General features: G+C 39.8%; 1 protein-coding gene across 1 annotated transcript in view; it reads left to right on the top strand.

Moving 5' to 3' along the window:
• LOC129750508 (potential E3 ubiquitin-protein ligase ariadne-2) overlaps window positions 1–15155 on the top strand; it is a 60769-nt gene extending 45614 nt beyond the window's left edge. The window contains exons 2-5 of the mRNA XM_055745471.1: window positions 12051–12778; window positions 12841–13209; window positions 13270–13539; window positions 14085–15155. Coding sequence (XP_055601446.1) covers window positions 12051–12778; window positions 12841–13209; window positions 13270–13539; window positions 14085–14231 — 1514 coding nt within the window. The 3' untranslated portion in view covers window positions 14232–15155. The remainder of the gene's footprint in view (window positions 1–12050; window positions 12779–12840; window positions 13210–13269; window positions 13540–14084) is intronic.
• The last annotated feature ends 3679 nt before the right edge of the window (window positions 15156–18834 follow it).

Below are 18834 nucleotides of genomic sequence, written 5' to 3'. Positions count from 1 at the left end.
TACGGTTATTCTCAAAGATCGCTCTTTTATCCACATTTCGGATTTGCTTTGTTCGGTAGTTTTTTTTACAAATTTCTAAGGACTCCTTCAAAGAAACTGCAACGTTGAGCTCATAAAACAGGTGTAAATTTTGCTCTAGAGGTCCTATGAATTCGAAATTATCTGAAATATTTTCCTTAAAGGCAATCCGCAGAAAATCTTCCAGCTCTTTGTCGCCTTCCGGATCGTCGAACGATATCAGCGAATCAACTGAAGATCTCATATTTTGTGAAGCCTCTTGTTGAGTAGCAAAATCAACATATTCGTGACTGATAATTTCAGTACCTTCAAAGTGCGTCAAAATATTGGAAACAGTTCACATTCTGGGCCTGTCTTTGAGCTCGTAGCTCAAACTACTATCAGGGAACTCATTCGCATAATACAATCTTATTGAAAGTGCGTCTTCAGGATTGTCATGCACATTCAATCTCTGCAAGTAAATGTTCCGAGGTCTTTTGGGACTGTCTGACACTACATTATAAAATTCTCCTATTTTTGTTGCATTGTAACGATCATCAGCAACCTTTTACGCGAGTTTTCCCCATTTCTGTTGCATTTCGGTTACTGTTAGCCTTGAAACATCCGGATTCAATACCAGATGGTTTAATGCAGCCATCACATGCTTGCATTTCCCTAATCCGGCTTTGCATGTACAATGGAATGTCCATCTTTCGGATTCATCAGACGTTCGTATTGTAATTTCTTGAGGTTCCGAACGTGGCGAAGACGATTTCAGGCAAGACGCAAATATTTGAAACCCATCTTCCAAAATGGTTTGTATGCCCACCAGTAGAAGGTGCCGTGCTTTGAGCACTCTTCCTCCTTCCTGAATGATTCTGCTTCCACCATCCGCGTATTTAAGCAGCTTGGTCAATCCTATGTTGATCCTGAATACTCCTGGATTCGCTCCACTTTGCTCCTAAAACATTGAAAAAAACAACATTTTCTCAGTCATTTATTTCCTTCTATGGTGCTTTAAAACACCGGACTTTTGCAAATACTGTTTTAAAATGTACTTAAAATTGATTTATAGGTTGATTTTTCTAAAATAAATTTCACTTTCATTCAAAAAACTTACAAAATACACTACTATGTTCGGATCATCAAAAAAAACTTCACTGATTTAGAACGAAAATATGATGAACTGGTAACTATTCTCATGAACACAACTATATAAACAGAACAAGGAAGGTCCAAATATTGATTTCACTTACCATTTTTTCAGAATAAACGACCGGATGATATTAAAAATCCACTTTCAAAACTGCTTCCAAAATTCACCGTTTGTTTACTTTTTTTCCTAACTCCAAAACGTCAAAATTTCTTCTGGCAAGGCGTATTGGAAACGGGAAACTGTTTTTTGCGTTTTTTGCTTTCCTACACTGAACAAAATCTACCTATAAGCTTTATTGAGAATTCTAGTGTTTTCGTACTAAAGAAAAAACCAATACTTTTTACCAAAAGACGAAAGATTGACTTTCTAGGAATTCTAGATACGGAGGGGAAGATGACAAGCCAGACAGATTGAGATATTTGTAGATAGGATACTAATATTCTAAATCAAAGATTGCCAAGATGTCTCGAATTGGAACACCAGGTAGTTCACTTCGTGCCCTAAGGCTGATGTCATGCTGAAGCAACTAGCAACGCAACGCAACGTTCCAATAAGATTGCGTTGCAACGCATTGGCTGGCGCTGGCGCGACCTGTGACTTTGAAATTCCCTACAAATCATCACTTCTCTACATCTGATAATGCTTTGAATCGTCCCCTTTCTTTCGGGAGCCATAAAATACTCATCAAATCACGACCCGGATTGCAAGAATGTCAAAATTTGAACCGACAAAATTCCTTGTTTTTTTTTGCCGGAACTAAGAATTCATGAAAATTTTCTCGCCGATTAAGATATTTTTTAGTTTATTATCACAAGTTCGGACAGATCTTCGTACTATTGTGCTTAAACCCCGGAATCACTGCTTCAATCGAGAAAAAACAATATTCCTATTGGATTTCCTACTAGTCGCGCTACAAAACACATTGGCATCAGATTGGTCGCGCTATACAAAGCGACCAGTATGACAGGTCTGCGCGATTTCCATGGAGTTCAAATGAGAGCTGGTTAGTCGTGTGAACGTTGCGTTGTAGGTCGCGTTGCTAGTTGCTTCAGCATGACATCAGCCTAAGGGTATCCACAAACACAAACATTGGTCGAAGAAAACGCGCGTCAAGCCGGTAGTGATTTGACATAAGCTGAAAAAACCATGCGAATGAAATCGCGACTCATGTTAAAATGCTTAAACCATGCCTACGTCGGAACCTTAGGGATAATCGTATGGAGCCAACGTCACCGTGTACCATTATCCCAGCTAGACTGCCAAGCGTTGATCGCTATATTGCGAGGTATTAAAAAATATTTGTTGTTAGTTATTGTCCTCTCAAAGATTTCACCAAAAGAAGGTAATCTTTTCGAAATTTTCTATCACCAAAGGATAAATAGTCGAATAAAAAACGTAGCGATAGTAGCGATTCATAGTCGAATTAGCAAACGTAGATCGAAAACCGATTTTTCAACGGCCTTACTCCAGCCAGTACTTCGAGTCTCATCGTATATGTCGTTTGCAATACGCAAACAACGATACTGTATTCGATCTAGTTTTCGTATCGTTGTTTGTGTAGTGTTCGGTCTAATAGGATTTCGACATCCTTTAGAAACCCTTTCTGGGAACACTATACGATGGCATGTGAGAGGAAGAGAAAGTCAAAGAGAGAGTTTATAGCATTAACACAAATTGTACATAGAAGAATAAACGATGTTTCACTTTTAAGGTGACTCTAAACCTATTCAGTTCGCGTTCTATTTTAATTAAGAAAAACCCTTTTACATCTTTAAAAGTTATAAATAATTATATTTCACTTTTATCACGAAGTTCAAATATAACAATTGGCGACGAGTGGGATTTGTATAATATCGCTAAGACGGCTTGTGTGAATTTTTTTTTCTCTAGCCGTACAGTAAGTATAGTGCGATTTGGTGATTTTGGTATTTATAACTCTAATGGTGGCAAAGCCTTTTATTAGTAGTTATATTTTATTTTATTCCGAATCACATTTTTCTCGAACACTGGTTGTTCGGTTTAAAACGCGACAATTTTTTTGGTTCATTTCCCTTTTTGTTGGGAAACGGTAGTGAAAACTACAGTTTTTGGTTTGATGAAAAGCACATTTTTGTTGGTTCTGAACGCCATTTTGCTTTTCTTCGGTAATTTCACTAAATTGATATTTTCTTCTTTTATTTTCTTTCAACAGCATTCATTTGGAGAGTGAGTTACTTCGCTGTTTCATTTTGCTCCGAGTGTTTGGGGGCACGGTTGGTGATCGACATTTGGGTAACCGTCTCACTCCGTCTCACTGAACGGCACTGAACTGAAATTCTCTCAGAATTGACGTTTGGTGAGTGTCGGCTGACAGTTGCAGTGAGTTGGTGAATTGCATCGGCGGAGTTGCATTCTAGTAGAATTTCATCGAAACAAAAAGCGTTGGAATTCGCGATCCGGACGAGTGTTGTTGCTGTTCCCGGGTGGTTTTCGCTGCTGCTGTTGTTGTTACGTTGCGCTGTTGAAGGTGCTGCTGTAAGTTTGCTGCTATACATTGTTTGGTTGGTTGTTTCCAGTGATTGCAGCATAATTGCAAAGAAGTGTTTGTTTTTTTTCGGGAACAACATTTGATTCAGGTATGTGATTTTGTTTACCTTATTTTTTTTCGACAGCATTTTGAATTTTATCTGATTTTGTGCTGTGATACGTTATTGACAATTGATTTAGCAATCATATTTTGATAATTTTATTTTTCTTTTATTTATTTTTTTAAATTTTGATTTTCGGTTTTTTTGACTTTGACCATTTTTTATCTTTTGATATTTTATTGAAACAAAAAGCAAATATGTCTTTGACCACAACCATGGATCCATACATCCCAGGTTCAATACCTTTTGCACAGTATATTGAGCAGTTAGAGTGGATTTTTGTGCACCACAACTACAAGGAGGAACAGTACAAAGCTTCCTTTCTTGCAGTTTGTGGACAAGAGGTGTACTCCAAATTGAAGCTTTTATTTCCTGGGAGAAACATCAAAGAAATTTCTTATAAGGATTTAACAACTGAACTCACGAAAAGTTATGACAAGAGCGATTCCGATGTAGTGCATAGCTACAATTTTTGGTCCCGTCGACAAGGAATTAATGAGAAAAATGTTGATTTTGTTTTGGCAGTAAAATTTTTAGCCGAATTATGTAATTTTGGGGATTTCAAACAGCGAGCGATAAGAGACGTTTTAGTTATGGGAATCAAGGATCCCAAACTACGGAAAAAACTATTTGATGAGGAAGATTTGACAGCGGTTAAGGCTGAAAAAATTATAGTTAATCAGGAGCTTGCTTGGGACAGAACTCAGAGATTGGAAAATTCCGAAACTAGTCGGGTCAGTGTCGTGGCCAGACTGGGACGAAAAAGGGATTATAAACCTAGGTTGAGCTATAGATCGCGGAGTAGTAGTAGCAGTTTTAATCGTTCAGCATCCTTTAGTGAACCGAGAGATGAAAGAGGCAACAATAAGCTCAGCAATAAACCCGTTTTTCATTGTACCTTTTGCAATCGAAAAGGTCATACCAAAGCTTATTGTTATCGTCGGAAAAATAAAAGTCCTCGGGTTCGTCGGGCTAGTGTAAAGTTTGTCGATTCGCCTAAATCTACTAACTCAGGTCTTTTCAAACGTCTTAAAAAGGATTTGCAATCTGACAGTGAAGAAGATTTGTCCTGCATGAAGATCGCTTCTATCAACAAAATAAATGAACCATGCTACATTGAAGTTTTGGTGGAGAACAAGCTTATTAAAATGGAGTTAGATTGTGGATCAGCTGAGTCAGTTATTTCGGAGAGGCAATATTTAAAACATTTCAAATTTTTACCTCTCAAGCAATGTTCTAAACGATTGGTGGTCATTGACGGCAAACGTCTAAACATTTTGGGACGGGTTGATGCTTTTGTTCTTTTGAATGGTAGTCAGCACCGATTATCTCTAGTGATCCTGCGTTGTGATAACGATTTCGTTCCTTTGATGGGCCGTTCTTGGATGGACGTTTTTTACGCCGGCTGGAGAGATACTTTTCTTAAACCACAATTACGCTGCGAGACCATACATGCGTTAAAGGAAATGGAAACGATGGAAGAGATAAAGAGTAAGTTTCCAACGGTTTTTGATAAGGATTTTTCCAGTCCTATAAAAGGTTTTGTGGGTGATTTAGTCTTGAAAGAGGACACACCAATTTTTCGAAAAGCGTATGACGTTCCACTCAGGCTTCGTCAGAAGGTAATAGATTGTTTGGATGATTTAGAAAGGAATGGAATAATAGAACCTATTGATGCTAGTGAGTGGGCGTCTCCGGTTGTTATAGTTGTAAAGAAGGATCAAGATATCCGGTTAGTGATAGACTGCAAGGTTTCAATAAACAAGGTACTGATACCGAATATTTATCCTTTGCCAGTGCCCCAGGATTTGTTTGCGACTTTGTCTGGTTCTAAGGTCTTTTGTTCGCTTGATCTGGCTGGAGCATACACACAATTATTGTTATCTGAACGTTCCAAGAAATTCATGGTGATAAACACGATCAAGGGTTTGTTTGTGTATAAGCGGTTACCACAAGGAGCTTCATCTTCGGCTAGTATCTTTCAAAGAGTGATGGACCAGATTCTGAAAGGACTGAAGAATGTGGTTTGCTATTTGGATGACGTGCTAATTTCTGGGAGAAATTTTGAGGAGTGCAGGAGTAACCTTTTTCGAGTCTTAGAAAAACTTGCTAAGGCCAATATCAAGGTTAATTTGAAGAAGTGTAAATTTTTTGTTACCAGTTTACCTTATTTGGGACATATTTTGACTGACAGTGGTCTTTCGCCCTGTCCCGATAAAGTAAGAACAATTCGTGAAGCGAAATCTCCACGAAATGTGTCGGAATTGAAGGCATTTTTGGGACTGGTATCGTACTACTCAAAATTTATTCCAAATATGTCAAGTCGTGTCAATCCTCTTTACAGACTTTTAAAAAAAGATGTTAAATATGTCTGGGACGACAATTGTGAGCAGGTTTTCAGCGATTGTAAACAATTCTTGTTGAAACCCAAAGTGTTGGAGTATTTTGACCCTGATAAACCGGTTGTTGTCGTTACGGACGCTTGTGTATACGGTTTGGGTGGCATTTTGGCTCATGATGTTAACGGAGAAGAACGTCCAATAAGTTTTGCATCTTTTTCACTCAATGATGCTCAAAAAAAATACCCGATTTTGCATCTAGAGGCACTGGCGGTGGTCTGTACTGTTAAAAAATTTCATAAATTTTTGTATGGACAAAAGTTTGTAATATACACAGACCACAAACCTTTAATTGGTATTTTGGGTAAAGAGGGGCGAAATTCCATTTCAGTTACCAGATTACAGAGGTACATTATGGAATTATCCATTTACGATTTTGATATTATTTATCGCCCTGCATCAAAATTAGCAAACGCAGATTTTTGTTCACGTTTTCCTGTTGTGGATGAAGTTCCGAAGGAATTTGACAAAGATTTTGTTAAAAACCTTAACTTTACACCTGAATTTCCTTTGAATTACAAAGAAGTGGCCAAATCAAGTATGAATGACAGTTTCATATCAAAGATATTGAAATACCTGGATAAAGGATGGCCTGAACGGATTGATAAGCAGTTCCGGGACGTTCATTCTATGCATCAGGATTTGGAGATGGTAGAAGGCTGTGTTCTTTTTCAAGATAGGGTAGTGATACCACAGATTATGCAAAAAAAAGTGCTTGATATGTTACATGCTAACCACGTTGGAATTACCAAGATGAAGCAACTCGCAAGAAGAACTGTGTATTGGGTTGGTCTTAATACGGACATTGAGGAACACGTAAAATCTTGCCACATTTGTAGATCAAGGACTTCATCAAATAAGCTTCCTGAATATTCTCCATGGATACCAACCTTAAGACCTTTTTCGAGAATTCATGCGGATTTTTTTCATTTGGATGGCAAAGTTTACTTGTTAATTGTAGATAGTTACACAAAATGGATTGAGTTAGAACACATGAAGAACGGAACAGACTACAAAAAAGTTATAAAAGTGTTTCTCAACATATTTGCAAGATATGGTCTGCCAGATGTTTTGGTGACGGATAATGGCCCGCCATTTAATTCAGATGTTTTTGTTAAATTTTTTGAGAAACAGGGCATAAAAGTACTGAAAAGTCCGCCATACCATCCGGAAAGCAACGGACAGGCTGAGAGAATGGTTCGTTTGGTAAAGGAAGTATTGAAAAAGTTTCTGTTAGATTCAAACATAAAAAAACTTGACACGGATGAACAAATTTGTTTATTTTTGTTTAACTACAGGAACACTTGTTTGAGTAATGATTGTAAATTTCCTTCTGAGCGGTTACTTTCCTACAAGCCAAAGATTTTACTAGATTTGATCAATCCGAAAAGTAATTTGAAAAATAATTTGCCATTGAAAAATGATGATAATTCTAAACAATCTGGTTTAATCTCACCAAGGTTGAAAGATCCTTTTTTAAATGTGAGAAATGGACATCTGATATATTATCGAAATCCAGTTAAATCAGATTTGAGGAGATGGTTACCAGTAACGTTTTTAAAATGGTTTTCTCCAAATGTTTCACAGGTTTCCCTGGGAGGACGAGTCATTTTGGCGCACAAACGTCAGTTGAAAGTCTGTGAAGATTCTTATCGGAGAGCTAGGCGTTCGACAGTTTCCAACGGAGGACAGTTTTTGGATTTGAGTCGGTCTGACGGTTTGGCTTCATTAGGCCAGGATGTTGAGTCAGTTGAACCGCAACCTGGGTTGCCCGTGGAACCTGCCCACAGTGCCAGTTTCAAGAGAAGAAGATATGATGATGGAGAATTGGACAGTGACTCTGAAAGTGATTTCTATGGTTTTGCTGCCGATTCTTTCGTTTTTTCGGAGGATACGAATATTCAGTGTGATCATGAGGCTTCAGAAAAGCTCAGAAGATCCAAAAGAACTATTAAAAGAAAGAAGGTCGATGATTTCGTTTATTATTAATAGAAGTAAGTTGTTTTAAAGATAAGTAGAAAATTCGATAATGCCTATTCAATATTTTGGTTTTTGTATTTTTCAATACGTTCGAACAGAAAGCAAGAGGTTGTAATCATTGAGATTAGTTCTGAAAAATGTAATTCTTATTTGTTCATTTTTGGAAAATTGTAAGCTTCAACTAGAGGATCAAGGAGTTGTAGTGTTCGGTCTAATAGGATTTCGACATCCTTTAGAAACCCTTTCTGGGAACACTATACGATGGCATGTGAGAGGAAGAGAAAGTCAAAGAGAGAGTTTATAGCATTAACACAAATTGTACATAGAAGAATAAACGATGTTTCACTTTTAAGGTGACTCTAAACCTATTCAGTTCGCGTTCTATTTTAATTAAGAAAAACCCTTTTACATCTTTAAAAGTTATAAATAATTATATTTCACTTTTATCACGAAGTTCAAATATAACAGTTTGGTATAACCTGATGAGGTCCTGTGGATGATCACCCCACCAGGTTCCAGTAATCGTTCGAAGTTTATTCGTTTATTTGTGTAAAAACATCAACGGATCACATGTTGATCATAATGATAGCCTAATAGAATAATGAATTACAAACAAGTTAAAAACTACCTTAATCTACAAAGTCCTCGATACCATTAAAAATTTTCTTCGGAAAGTGGCCCTTGAAACGTCGAAATCGAAGTACTCGGCAAAGCGGTTGAAAGTTTTAAAAATTCATATTAGAGCGCTGTTGGCTCCGTAGTTGTTCAGCCGGATTGGAACATAGAGCTGCAGATTATGGTTCCTTAATCCTCGGGGTCGCACACTGAGGGGAATAGCTTCCAGCAACACGGGAGAGTCAATTCTCGACGCGAGGAGATCCGCTACGACTAAAATACGTGCAGCGTTTCGGCGGACATGAAGTGTGTCCAAATGAATTAAGCGGCAACGGCTTTCGTAACTCGGTAAACGAAACGGGTCTAGCCAGTTCAAGTGTCTCAGGACATACCGCAGGAAGCGCCGCTGGATAGCCCCAATTCGTTCGACTCCATTCTGGTAAAATGGGCACCAAACGATGCATATTCGAGAGTTGAGCGAACTAAGCTGCAATACAAGCGTTTTAGGCAGTACACATCTTTAAACTCCTTAGTTACGCGAAATAGAAAAGCTAAGACTTCTAGAAGCTTTATTAACGATGTAATTCGTTATTTTATTTTACATAGTATTCCGTCTCACGGCATAACTAGACGAACATAATTCCTATAATTCACTCGGTTAATGGCAACCGTTCTCCAATTTCTCGGGCACCCCACGTTCGCCAGATCACGCTCCACTTGGTCTAACCACCTCGCTCGTTGCGCCCCCGCTCGTCTTGTTCCTACCGGATTCGTAGCGAACACCTGTTTTGCAGGACAGTCGTCCGGCATTCTCGCAACATGTCCCGCCCAGCGTATCCGGCTAGCCTTCACCACCTTCTGGATACTGGGTTCGCCGTAGAGTCGCGCGAGCTCGTAGGATCCGTAGGCCAGCATGTACTTCGTCTTGGACGTATTAATCATCAACCCAATCCTTCCTGCTTCGCGTTTCAGTTTGCGGTAGATCTCCTCCACCGCCTCAGATGATCTGCCGACTATATCAATGTCATCGGCAAAGCAGATAAGTTGACTGGATCTGTTGAAAATCGTGCCCCGCATTCCGCCCACCGCTCGTCGAAAAACACCTTCTAGCGCCACGTTGAACATTATGCAGGATAGACCATCACCTTGTCGAAGCCCCCTGCGCGATTCGAATGAACTCGACAATTCACCCGAAATCCACACACAGCACTGCGTTCCATCCATAGTCGCCTTGATCAGTCTGATCAGCTTCCCGGAAAAGCCGTTCTCGTCCATGATTTTCCATAGCTCGTTACGGTCGATCGTGTCGTATGCGGCTTTGAAGTCGATGAATAGATGGTCCGTAGGGAATTGGTGTTCCCGGTATTTTTGGAGGATTTGCCGTAATGTGAATATCTGGTGCGTCGTTGACCGTCCCTCCATGAAGCCGGCCTGATGACTTCCCACGAATCTGTTTGCTTGTGGCGTTAGGCGGCGGAGTAGGATTCGGGACAGCACTTTGTAGGCGGCATTGAGGACAGTGATCGCTCGGTAGTTCTCACAGTCCAATTTGTCGCCCTTCTTGTAGATGGGGCATATTACCCCCTCCTTCCACTCCTCCGGTAGCTGTTCTATATCCCAGATCCGTACTATCAACCGGTGTAGGCAATCGGCCAACTTGTCCGGGCCCATTTGTATTTCGTACGAGTCTTAAACTCCAGCCGATGGTCTAGGATAACGCCCAGATCTTTGATGCGGTTCACCCAGGCGATGGTTTCGTTACCAAGAGTGTACTCCGCGTGAATAGAGTTCCGCTTACGAGAAAATGAAATGACAGCACATTTACTCCGGTTCAGAGGCAGACAGTTGATGTCACACCAGTGAGCGAAGGTATAGAACTGCCTTTACTTTATCGAAAGCAGCAGACAAATCAGTATATAGATAGCGTCAGTTTGAGCCTTCATGGCAAAGCTATCTTGCACGAACGATGTGAAAGTCAGCAAATTTGTTGTCGTGGATCGTTTTGGCAAAAATCCGTATTGATCGTTGGAAAAGTATTGCTTTGTGGACGAGAAAATTTGATCCAGAACAACCAATTCGAATAGTTTTGCTATCGAACAGAAAGCTGAAGTGCAGCGGTAGTGGTTTATGTCTTTCTTAACTCCTTTTTTGCGAACAGGGGAACATGTGAGCTTCTTTCCTAAGCGAGGGAAAGATTGCGAAGTCCACCAATCTCGAAAAATATGCCTAATGGGAGTCAGTAAGTGTGGCATAAAACGTTTCAAGAAGATAGCTGGTATCCCGTCCGGACCCGTAGATGATGAATGTTTAAGCTTAGCTGTCGCCTTCAAAATGGCTGCATCATCGAATGTGATAGTTCCGATAGTTCAGCCATCGACTCGAACTATCTTCACTTTCGTTCAAAGGGGTGTCATTTCGCATGTTTCGTGCTCGCGCTCGACTGTTCCTGAGGAATTCGTTTGCTGGCCGTTTTCACTTGACACCGGTCTCCTCGAAAGTGCCTCGCTTTGCGCCTGTTAGTCGTTCGACCCGCCTTGTCCAGTCATTTTCGAACTTGTCATCCCGTTGCTATGACACCTGCTTCTGGGCATATAACTAATGGAAATGGTACTTGCAGAGAAGTGAAAAACACAAGTGGTTTGAACGGGATACTTAACAAGAGTAATTTTTATTCAAATTCTTAAACATTAGACTACTTTGATCTATTTTAGTACTCTCCTATCACTACGATCAACAATAATACTTTAAAAGCATGGTTGTAAGTAAATATGAAGTGTATGTTTTCTACGACTATACACTCTGTTAGAACAGAAAGCCTAACATAAGGCATGGTACACCGCAGACATTGAAAAAAAAAAAATGGCGAAATTGCCAGTGAGACTCTCTGTAGAGCATCCATGTTGTTGGTAACTGAAACCATTGGTATGTACGGAAATTTTCAATCAGGCAGAGTTTTAATTGTCTGTTAAGTTCTCATTGACGAGAAGTAACGTTGAGTAACTTCCGAAAATCACACATTTGCTATGATTTCATACTTCTAGCTTCTAAGGATCTGGGTCAAATTGTTCAGCGCAAAGGGCGGAAATAAGAGATTGATAATTACATTCCTGGATTCTAAGATATTTCATTCATTACTCTCGGTATGATATGATCAACCCTTGAGGTTTAAATGCCACACATATGAAATCCAATGTCCTGTAAATATCGTACTTCCTGAACTTCTCTTATTCCAGATGCAATACCTCTATCAACTAATTTTATTATTTTTCTTTTAAGGTATAGAGGACTGCGACATCGAACAGATCGATCCCAAGCGATGCGATCCGGAGTACTTCGTATACGATTGCCTGAACGTGGAAGAGGTGGAAAAATCCTTCAATGAGTCAGTAGAGAAGCTAAGCAATCAGATTCAAATCACGCCTTCGTTGGCCAAAGTTCTACTGCACGAGAACAAATGGAACACAACGGAGGTCGTGGAGAAATACCGAAATAACGCATCCAGCCTCCTAGTTAGTGCTCGTATTAAGGCAGCTCCGAGTGCCGTGGCCACGACATCAACAGCACCGAGTGTGATAGCCAGTAGTAGCAACCCTAGCAGTTCCAGTACCAGTTCTGTAAATCCAGCAGCAATCGCTGGAGCTACCACTAGCTCAAGTGTTAGTACGAAACAACCGGCAAACCTGGGCCCACCAGCAGCTTCCTATCGTACCCACCTGTGTCCGGTTTGCGTGACGGTTCAAGCAATAGACAAGTTCCACAATCTCTCCTGCCAACACTCATTCTGTCGCGATTGCTGGGCAATGCACTTCGAAATTCAAATCAGCCAAGGTATCTCCACTCAGATCGGATGCATGGAACAGCGGTGTGATGTTCGCGTTCCTGAAGATTTGGTTCTAAATTTACTAAATCGGCCTCTACTTCGGGACAAGTATCAGCAGTTTGCCTTCGCTGATTACGTCAAGTCGCACCCGGAGCTGCGATTTTGTCCCGGACCTAACTGTCAGGTTGGTATTTTGTACTTTTGAAAAGATTTAGAACAACTTAAATTTTAATCCACCTTTTGTAGATAATTATCCGCAGTCCGGATATTAGCCCAAAGAAGGCCACCTGCAAGGTTTGCAATACCTCGTTCTGCTTCCGGTGCGGTTCGGACTACCATGCGCCGACCGATTGCCAAATCATCCGCAAATGGCTCACGAAATGTGCGGACGACAGCGAGACGGCCAATTATATCAGCGCCCATACCAAGGACTGTCCGAAGTGTCATATCTGCATCGAGAAGAATGGCGGCTGCAACCATATGCAGTGTTTCAACTGCAAGCACGATTTCTGCTGGATGTGTCTCGGCGATTGGAAGGCGCACGGGTCCGAGTACTACGAATGCTCGCGGTACAAGGAAAACCCCAACATTGCCAACGAATCTGTTCATGCTCAAGTAAGACAATTTATGGAAATATGGAAAGTACGTTACTGATGGTTTTTGTAATGTTTTCAGGCCCGGGAAGCATTGAAGAAGTACCTCCACTACTACGAAAGGTGGGAGAATCACAGTAAATCGTTGCAGCTGGAGCAGCAAACGCTGGACAGGATGAAGACCCGCATCAACGAGAAGGTGATGAAGGGCCTGGGAACGTGGATCGACTGGCAGTATCTGTTCGATGCGGCCGCCCTGTTGGCTAAGTGCCGATACACTCTGCAATACACTTACCCCTATGCGTACTACATGGAGGCTGGCTCTCGGAAGGACCTGTTCGAGTATCAACAGGTTAGTGGGGTTAAGCAGTCCTTCAAGATCTTTTATGTAGGTCCTTGTTAACAAGGATATTATTAAGATGCTCGTAGACTTTCAACACTGTCTTTGAACACTAAAACATCTACGCTCTGTGTATAATATTTAATCAAAGAAACATTCGTTTACATCAAATGTTTGTTTTGATAAAAAAAAAAAGAGTTCCTAGAACATTTCGACTTTTTTCCAATTTTGTAGAATATTGGGTACCCTTGAAGAATTCATAAAAAAATCAGCTGTTAGGAGGGCAAAGCTCGTGGAGAACGAGGTTGCCTCTGCTCATAAACGAAAACGCTATTATTCACCCCGGGTCATGTAGAAGTAGATTTTTTCGGGAGTGTTGCTAGGGTAGAACAGTATTAGATCGTTGGCATGCACTAGTTTTGATCGGGCAATAAGCCAAGTACATTGTTATAGGAAATATTATTGGTTTACGATAACTCCCTTGAGCCACTTCGGCCTCAAGGTGCTAGAAATGTGCAGCCTGTAAATGAACCCACTATTAATTTCTATCGTTCCAGGCTCAGTTGGAGGCTGAAATCGAAAACCTCTCCTGGAAGGTGGAGCGTGCTGAAACCACAGATCGGGGTGACCTGGAGAATCAAATGGATGTGGCGGAAAAGCGACGAACTACGCTGCTGAAGGACTTCTTCCCAACTGAGGCATGATGCGTCGTCAGCGGTGACAGCTGTATCGATGCTGATGGCAATTTTTAAATCATCGAAGTGAATGAAGTTCGTTTTTTTTTAAATGAAAGGACTTTTTGTCAAGGTACGAGAATTTAGGCAACGGAATTACCTACATTTTCTTTCTTTCACCAAATCCCACCTCTTTGAACCGTTGTCATCATTTCATAATCGCGCGAGGAACCCTTCGCCGTTATCTAAATCACGCTAAGTTAAGAACATTTACTTATTGGACCTCCTGGTAGAATAGAGAAGCAAGACTTGTTCAAGTGTTTAGATTGTTTTCCTAGCGTTATGAGAAGACGCAGTGTGGTCCTTTCCAACTTGAGTAAATTCCATCATTTCTATGGGTTTACAACCGGTGGTTATCATATTCCAAACGAAATTGTGTAGAACATAGTGTTTTCTCAGAATGATAAAAGAAAATATTGTCATGATGTATTCATGGCAATTATTTTTTTAAAGTTTGTTCATAGATAATCATTTTATGTAATTTAAAAGCTCCAATTCGATATTCCTATAATAAAACCAAATGATCTTCATTCGTAGGGTAAACATTTTTGAGATAACGCAGCAAAAAACCTGTCACGAAGGCGAGATACAGAAGAAGAAAAAAATGCTTGCTAGAATTAATTCGAGCATTATTAATGTTCGAGAGAAACTAGATTTTTCGAAATTTCAACATATTACTTATGTTTTAAGGAACGCAGTGTGTTGTCCGTATTAAGATCGGCTCTATACCCGACACCTAATCGGTACCACACGTTCGAAATATTTATTACTTGGCTGACAACTATAATTCGAAACTTTACGAACACACCTAATTGTATAATGAAACAAGAATCAACAACAAATGCGATAAATATAATCAGGATCTTAATGTTAAGCTATCACAATGAATTCAAACTAGGAAGTCTGTATGTTTTGATATGTTTCTTAAACTACCGAAAAACACCTTTTTGTATTCTTACTGCCGTAAATTTGAAAACAGTTACCAGAAAATTCAAATAGCCGGACCCTATGAATCTTTTAAAGGGCGAATACGAAATTATTGCGACACTTTCAACAGGGCATAACTTTTTTACCATTGAGTTAAAATCAACCATATTTTGCACTCTTTCTCATTGATGTGTATTGCTTACATGCTGTCAAACTCGAAGGCGTGTTTTCGATTCAACGAAAATGGAGGTGGAGCAACGCGAGTCGAGAGAACAAATTCTTACCGAACACCTGGAATTTTTTGACCTGTCGCACCAGCAGTTGGGAAAAATGTTGAACATTCGCCAATCAACAGTCTCCAGAGTGTTGAAGCGGTTGACGTTGGACCACGGCAAAGAAGCTGGAAGAATATCGGACCGGAGAACAAAAAGATGGAGGGAAAGGTAAAGCAAATTCCAACGTCTCAAGCCGTGATTTGGCTAAACCACATGTCGCAGAGCTACGTCCAGAAAGCAACGAAGAGAGCTGGACTACATACATACAAGGTACAGAACTTCCCAAACCGTGATGAGCGGCAACAATCGACGGCTGAACCTCTGGCACGGAAGCTTTACGAGAAGATGCTGACAAAATATGGCTGCTATGTGATGGATGACGAAACGTATATAAAAGCCGATTTTAAGCAAATTCCAGGGTTGGAGTTTTTCACCGACAAGAGCAAGTTCGATGTGGACGACAAATTTAAGAAGAAGAAAATGTCGAAGTTCGCCTCCAAATATCTCGTTCGGCAGGCCATCTGCTCTTGTGGGCGGAGGAGTGAGCCTTTCGTAACAAAGGGCACAGTAAATGGCAAGATCTACAAATCTGAGTACCTCGAGAAGCGCCTTTTGCCGTTCTTGCAGCAGCACGACAAAGCTCCGCAGATTTGGTATCATACCACTACAATGTATTTTTAATATTTTAATCTTATAATATTTTAACGTATTTTTAATAAGGTTTTAAGGGCTATTAAACTTGAAATATGAGAAGTGTTCGGATAGAAATTAGATGGATGTTTTTCGCTTCACAGACTGGACTCGAATGAGCCCCTTTTATTGAGATTTAATTCGTCATGCCTGAACACTCTCTCGATAGAGATACAGTACCGTTCATAATTGTATAGAAATTGGAAGCAAGCGCACTGTCACTTCGGCTTTGAACTTCCATAACTTTTTACTCTGATGATATTTTTAGATCACATTTTTTGCGTTAGGGGGCATCCATAAATTACGTAACGCTCCTAGGGGGGGAGGGGGTTAGCTCGAACGTTACGAATTGTGACATAGGGGAGGGGGGGAGGTATGCTCATCGTTACGTAACGATTTTAAGTCATGCAATTTTGGCAGAATGATATGCAAACCAAAATCAGTTTAAAATTTGTAAGCTTCAACATGATTGAAACTGATTTGTAATCTTTCTTCTTTAAAGATTCTGAAATAGACTTCTTGAAAGGTGTATTAAATATCCGTGAAATAACCATTGAAAAAAATTGTACATTTAGGTACAATAACCCCCTAGAACTCAATTCAACCTTAAGACGTAAATTTTATTATTTTTTCTCAATTTATTCAAAATATGCAATTTTGCGTCTTGCGACGAATATTACTTAGTGGAATATATTTCGCATAACAAGTTAGGCTTCTTGAACAATTTAAAGTAAACAAGTTAGATCACAAGACAAGTTTACAAGCAAAGAGCAACTCATAACAAGACAATCAATTTATTTTATGAGAGAGTTATCATCAATGAGTAGTAAGAAGCGATTTGGATAGATCGATATTAATTCCGTTTTTAAGAACGTTTAAAAATTTATGTTGAAATATTTTTTTACCTTCGAAAATCAGTATTTAAAATCATGAGAAGATGAGGGAGGGGGGGGGGGGGGTAATTATCAGCGTTACGTAATTTTCATAGGGGGGTACGTCGAAGCGTTACAATTTGTGACATACGGGGGGGAGGGGGTCAAAAAAGTGCAATTTTTGCGTTACGTAATTTATGGATGCCGCCTTAGAGATCAACTATCACACTATTATATCACAAAATTTGAGCTTTCTGGAGTTTGTGTGGCCTGAGAAACAGTAATTCTACGAAAATCGGACTTTTTGGACTTTTCTCATTTGAACTGCAATATCTCTGAAACTACGCTACATATTTTATTGAAATTTTGCGCAGTGATTGTTGAATTATGAAGCTAGCATGTCTGAAGTTTTCGAAAAGTTCTATCAATGAAATCAAAAGTTACACGAGGTGCAATATTTCAGGCATGAACCTTGAAATGCGATTTCTATAGAATTTTGGATGTGATCTAAAAATATCATCAGAGTAAAAAGTTATGGAAGTTCAAAGTCGAAGTGACAGTGCGCTTGCTTCCAATTTCTATACAAGTATGAACGGTACTGTATGTCGACTGCATAATGCAATTACAGTGAAACACTGTTATACAACAGTATTGTCCAAGGGAATATTGTTCACCACTGTAATAACTCTTAAAGGTAAGTTTTCGGATAACTACGGATTAACACAGGATTAGATTGTCTCCGGTTAGACGGCTAGAATACGAATGCTTTATTCTGTTTGTTCTTTTCAGATCTTCGTGTTTCGAATCTCGTAAACACGAAAGCTTCAAGTTCGAAGATTCATATTATACATTGCAGAACGCAAGTATCAATATATGACAACCACTATTCTAAAAGTGTCTTGGAATGGTATATGAGGTCAATACTGTCCATTTTGTTTCAAAGGACATGAACCCGCCAAACCGTCCGGAGCTGAACCCGGTGGAGCAGTACTGGACAATAATGAAGCGGGAACTTCGGAAGGGCAATAAGACAGTCAAAGACGAAAAGGACATGCTAAGAAAATGGGAAAAAAAAACTGAAAAACTGGTACCGGGGATGACACTGTTAAGACTTTGATGTAGGGCATCAAGCGAAAATGCGTTCAATTTTACACTCAAGCCTCAATCGATTAACTTTCCTCCAGCCCTAAAATTTTGGTTTGATTATAAACATTATAAGAAAATTGGCATGACATTTTCGGTATCCAATATTTTCGTGTTCGCCTTTTAGGTTGTCTAGCACCGATAGTTAGAAGGCAAATCACGCAGGTACATCCAGGATCGTAGACCAATGGTGAAATCTTACACTTTCCACCTGTTCCAAAACCTTGTACCATACCTATGTAGGTTGTTTCTAATTCATATTTCAATCCAGTGTTCCGAATATCACTCAATTTTCATGAGAGACACTGATACGTTTTCAACAGCGAAAGCAAAAACTAAATTGTCGGTTTGTTTATCTCCCAGCGGGGCAAAGATTGTGTTCGACAGCGCTGCTCCGAGAATCAAAGAAACAAAATTTGAAAGAGAGACGATCCTTCTCCAGTTGGAATTCTCAACTGATTGAGGAGCTACCTGATTTTCAGTTTCTTTTTTCGCTCAATAACTTTTCTTGATCACTCACTCACTCACTCATTCATTTACTGATCGATGATCGAATGCTGTCTGCCTAAAACATCTTGCTTTGTTGTTGCTGTTGTTGCGGAGGATCAAAATAGCCATTCAAACAGGCAGGCAGTATATATGTACATAAGTATCTGCGCTATGGCA

The sequence above is a fragment of the Uranotaenia lowii genome, chromosome 3 (assembly GCF_029784155.1).
Source record: "Uranotaenia lowii strain MFRU-FL chromosome 3, ASM2978415v1, whole genome shotgun sequence".
NCBI classification, from domain to species: domain Eukaryota; kingdom Metazoa; phylum Arthropoda; class Insecta; order Diptera; family Culicidae; genus Uranotaenia; species Uranotaenia lowii.
This window is presented reverse-complemented; position numbering and strand designations above follow the sequence as displayed.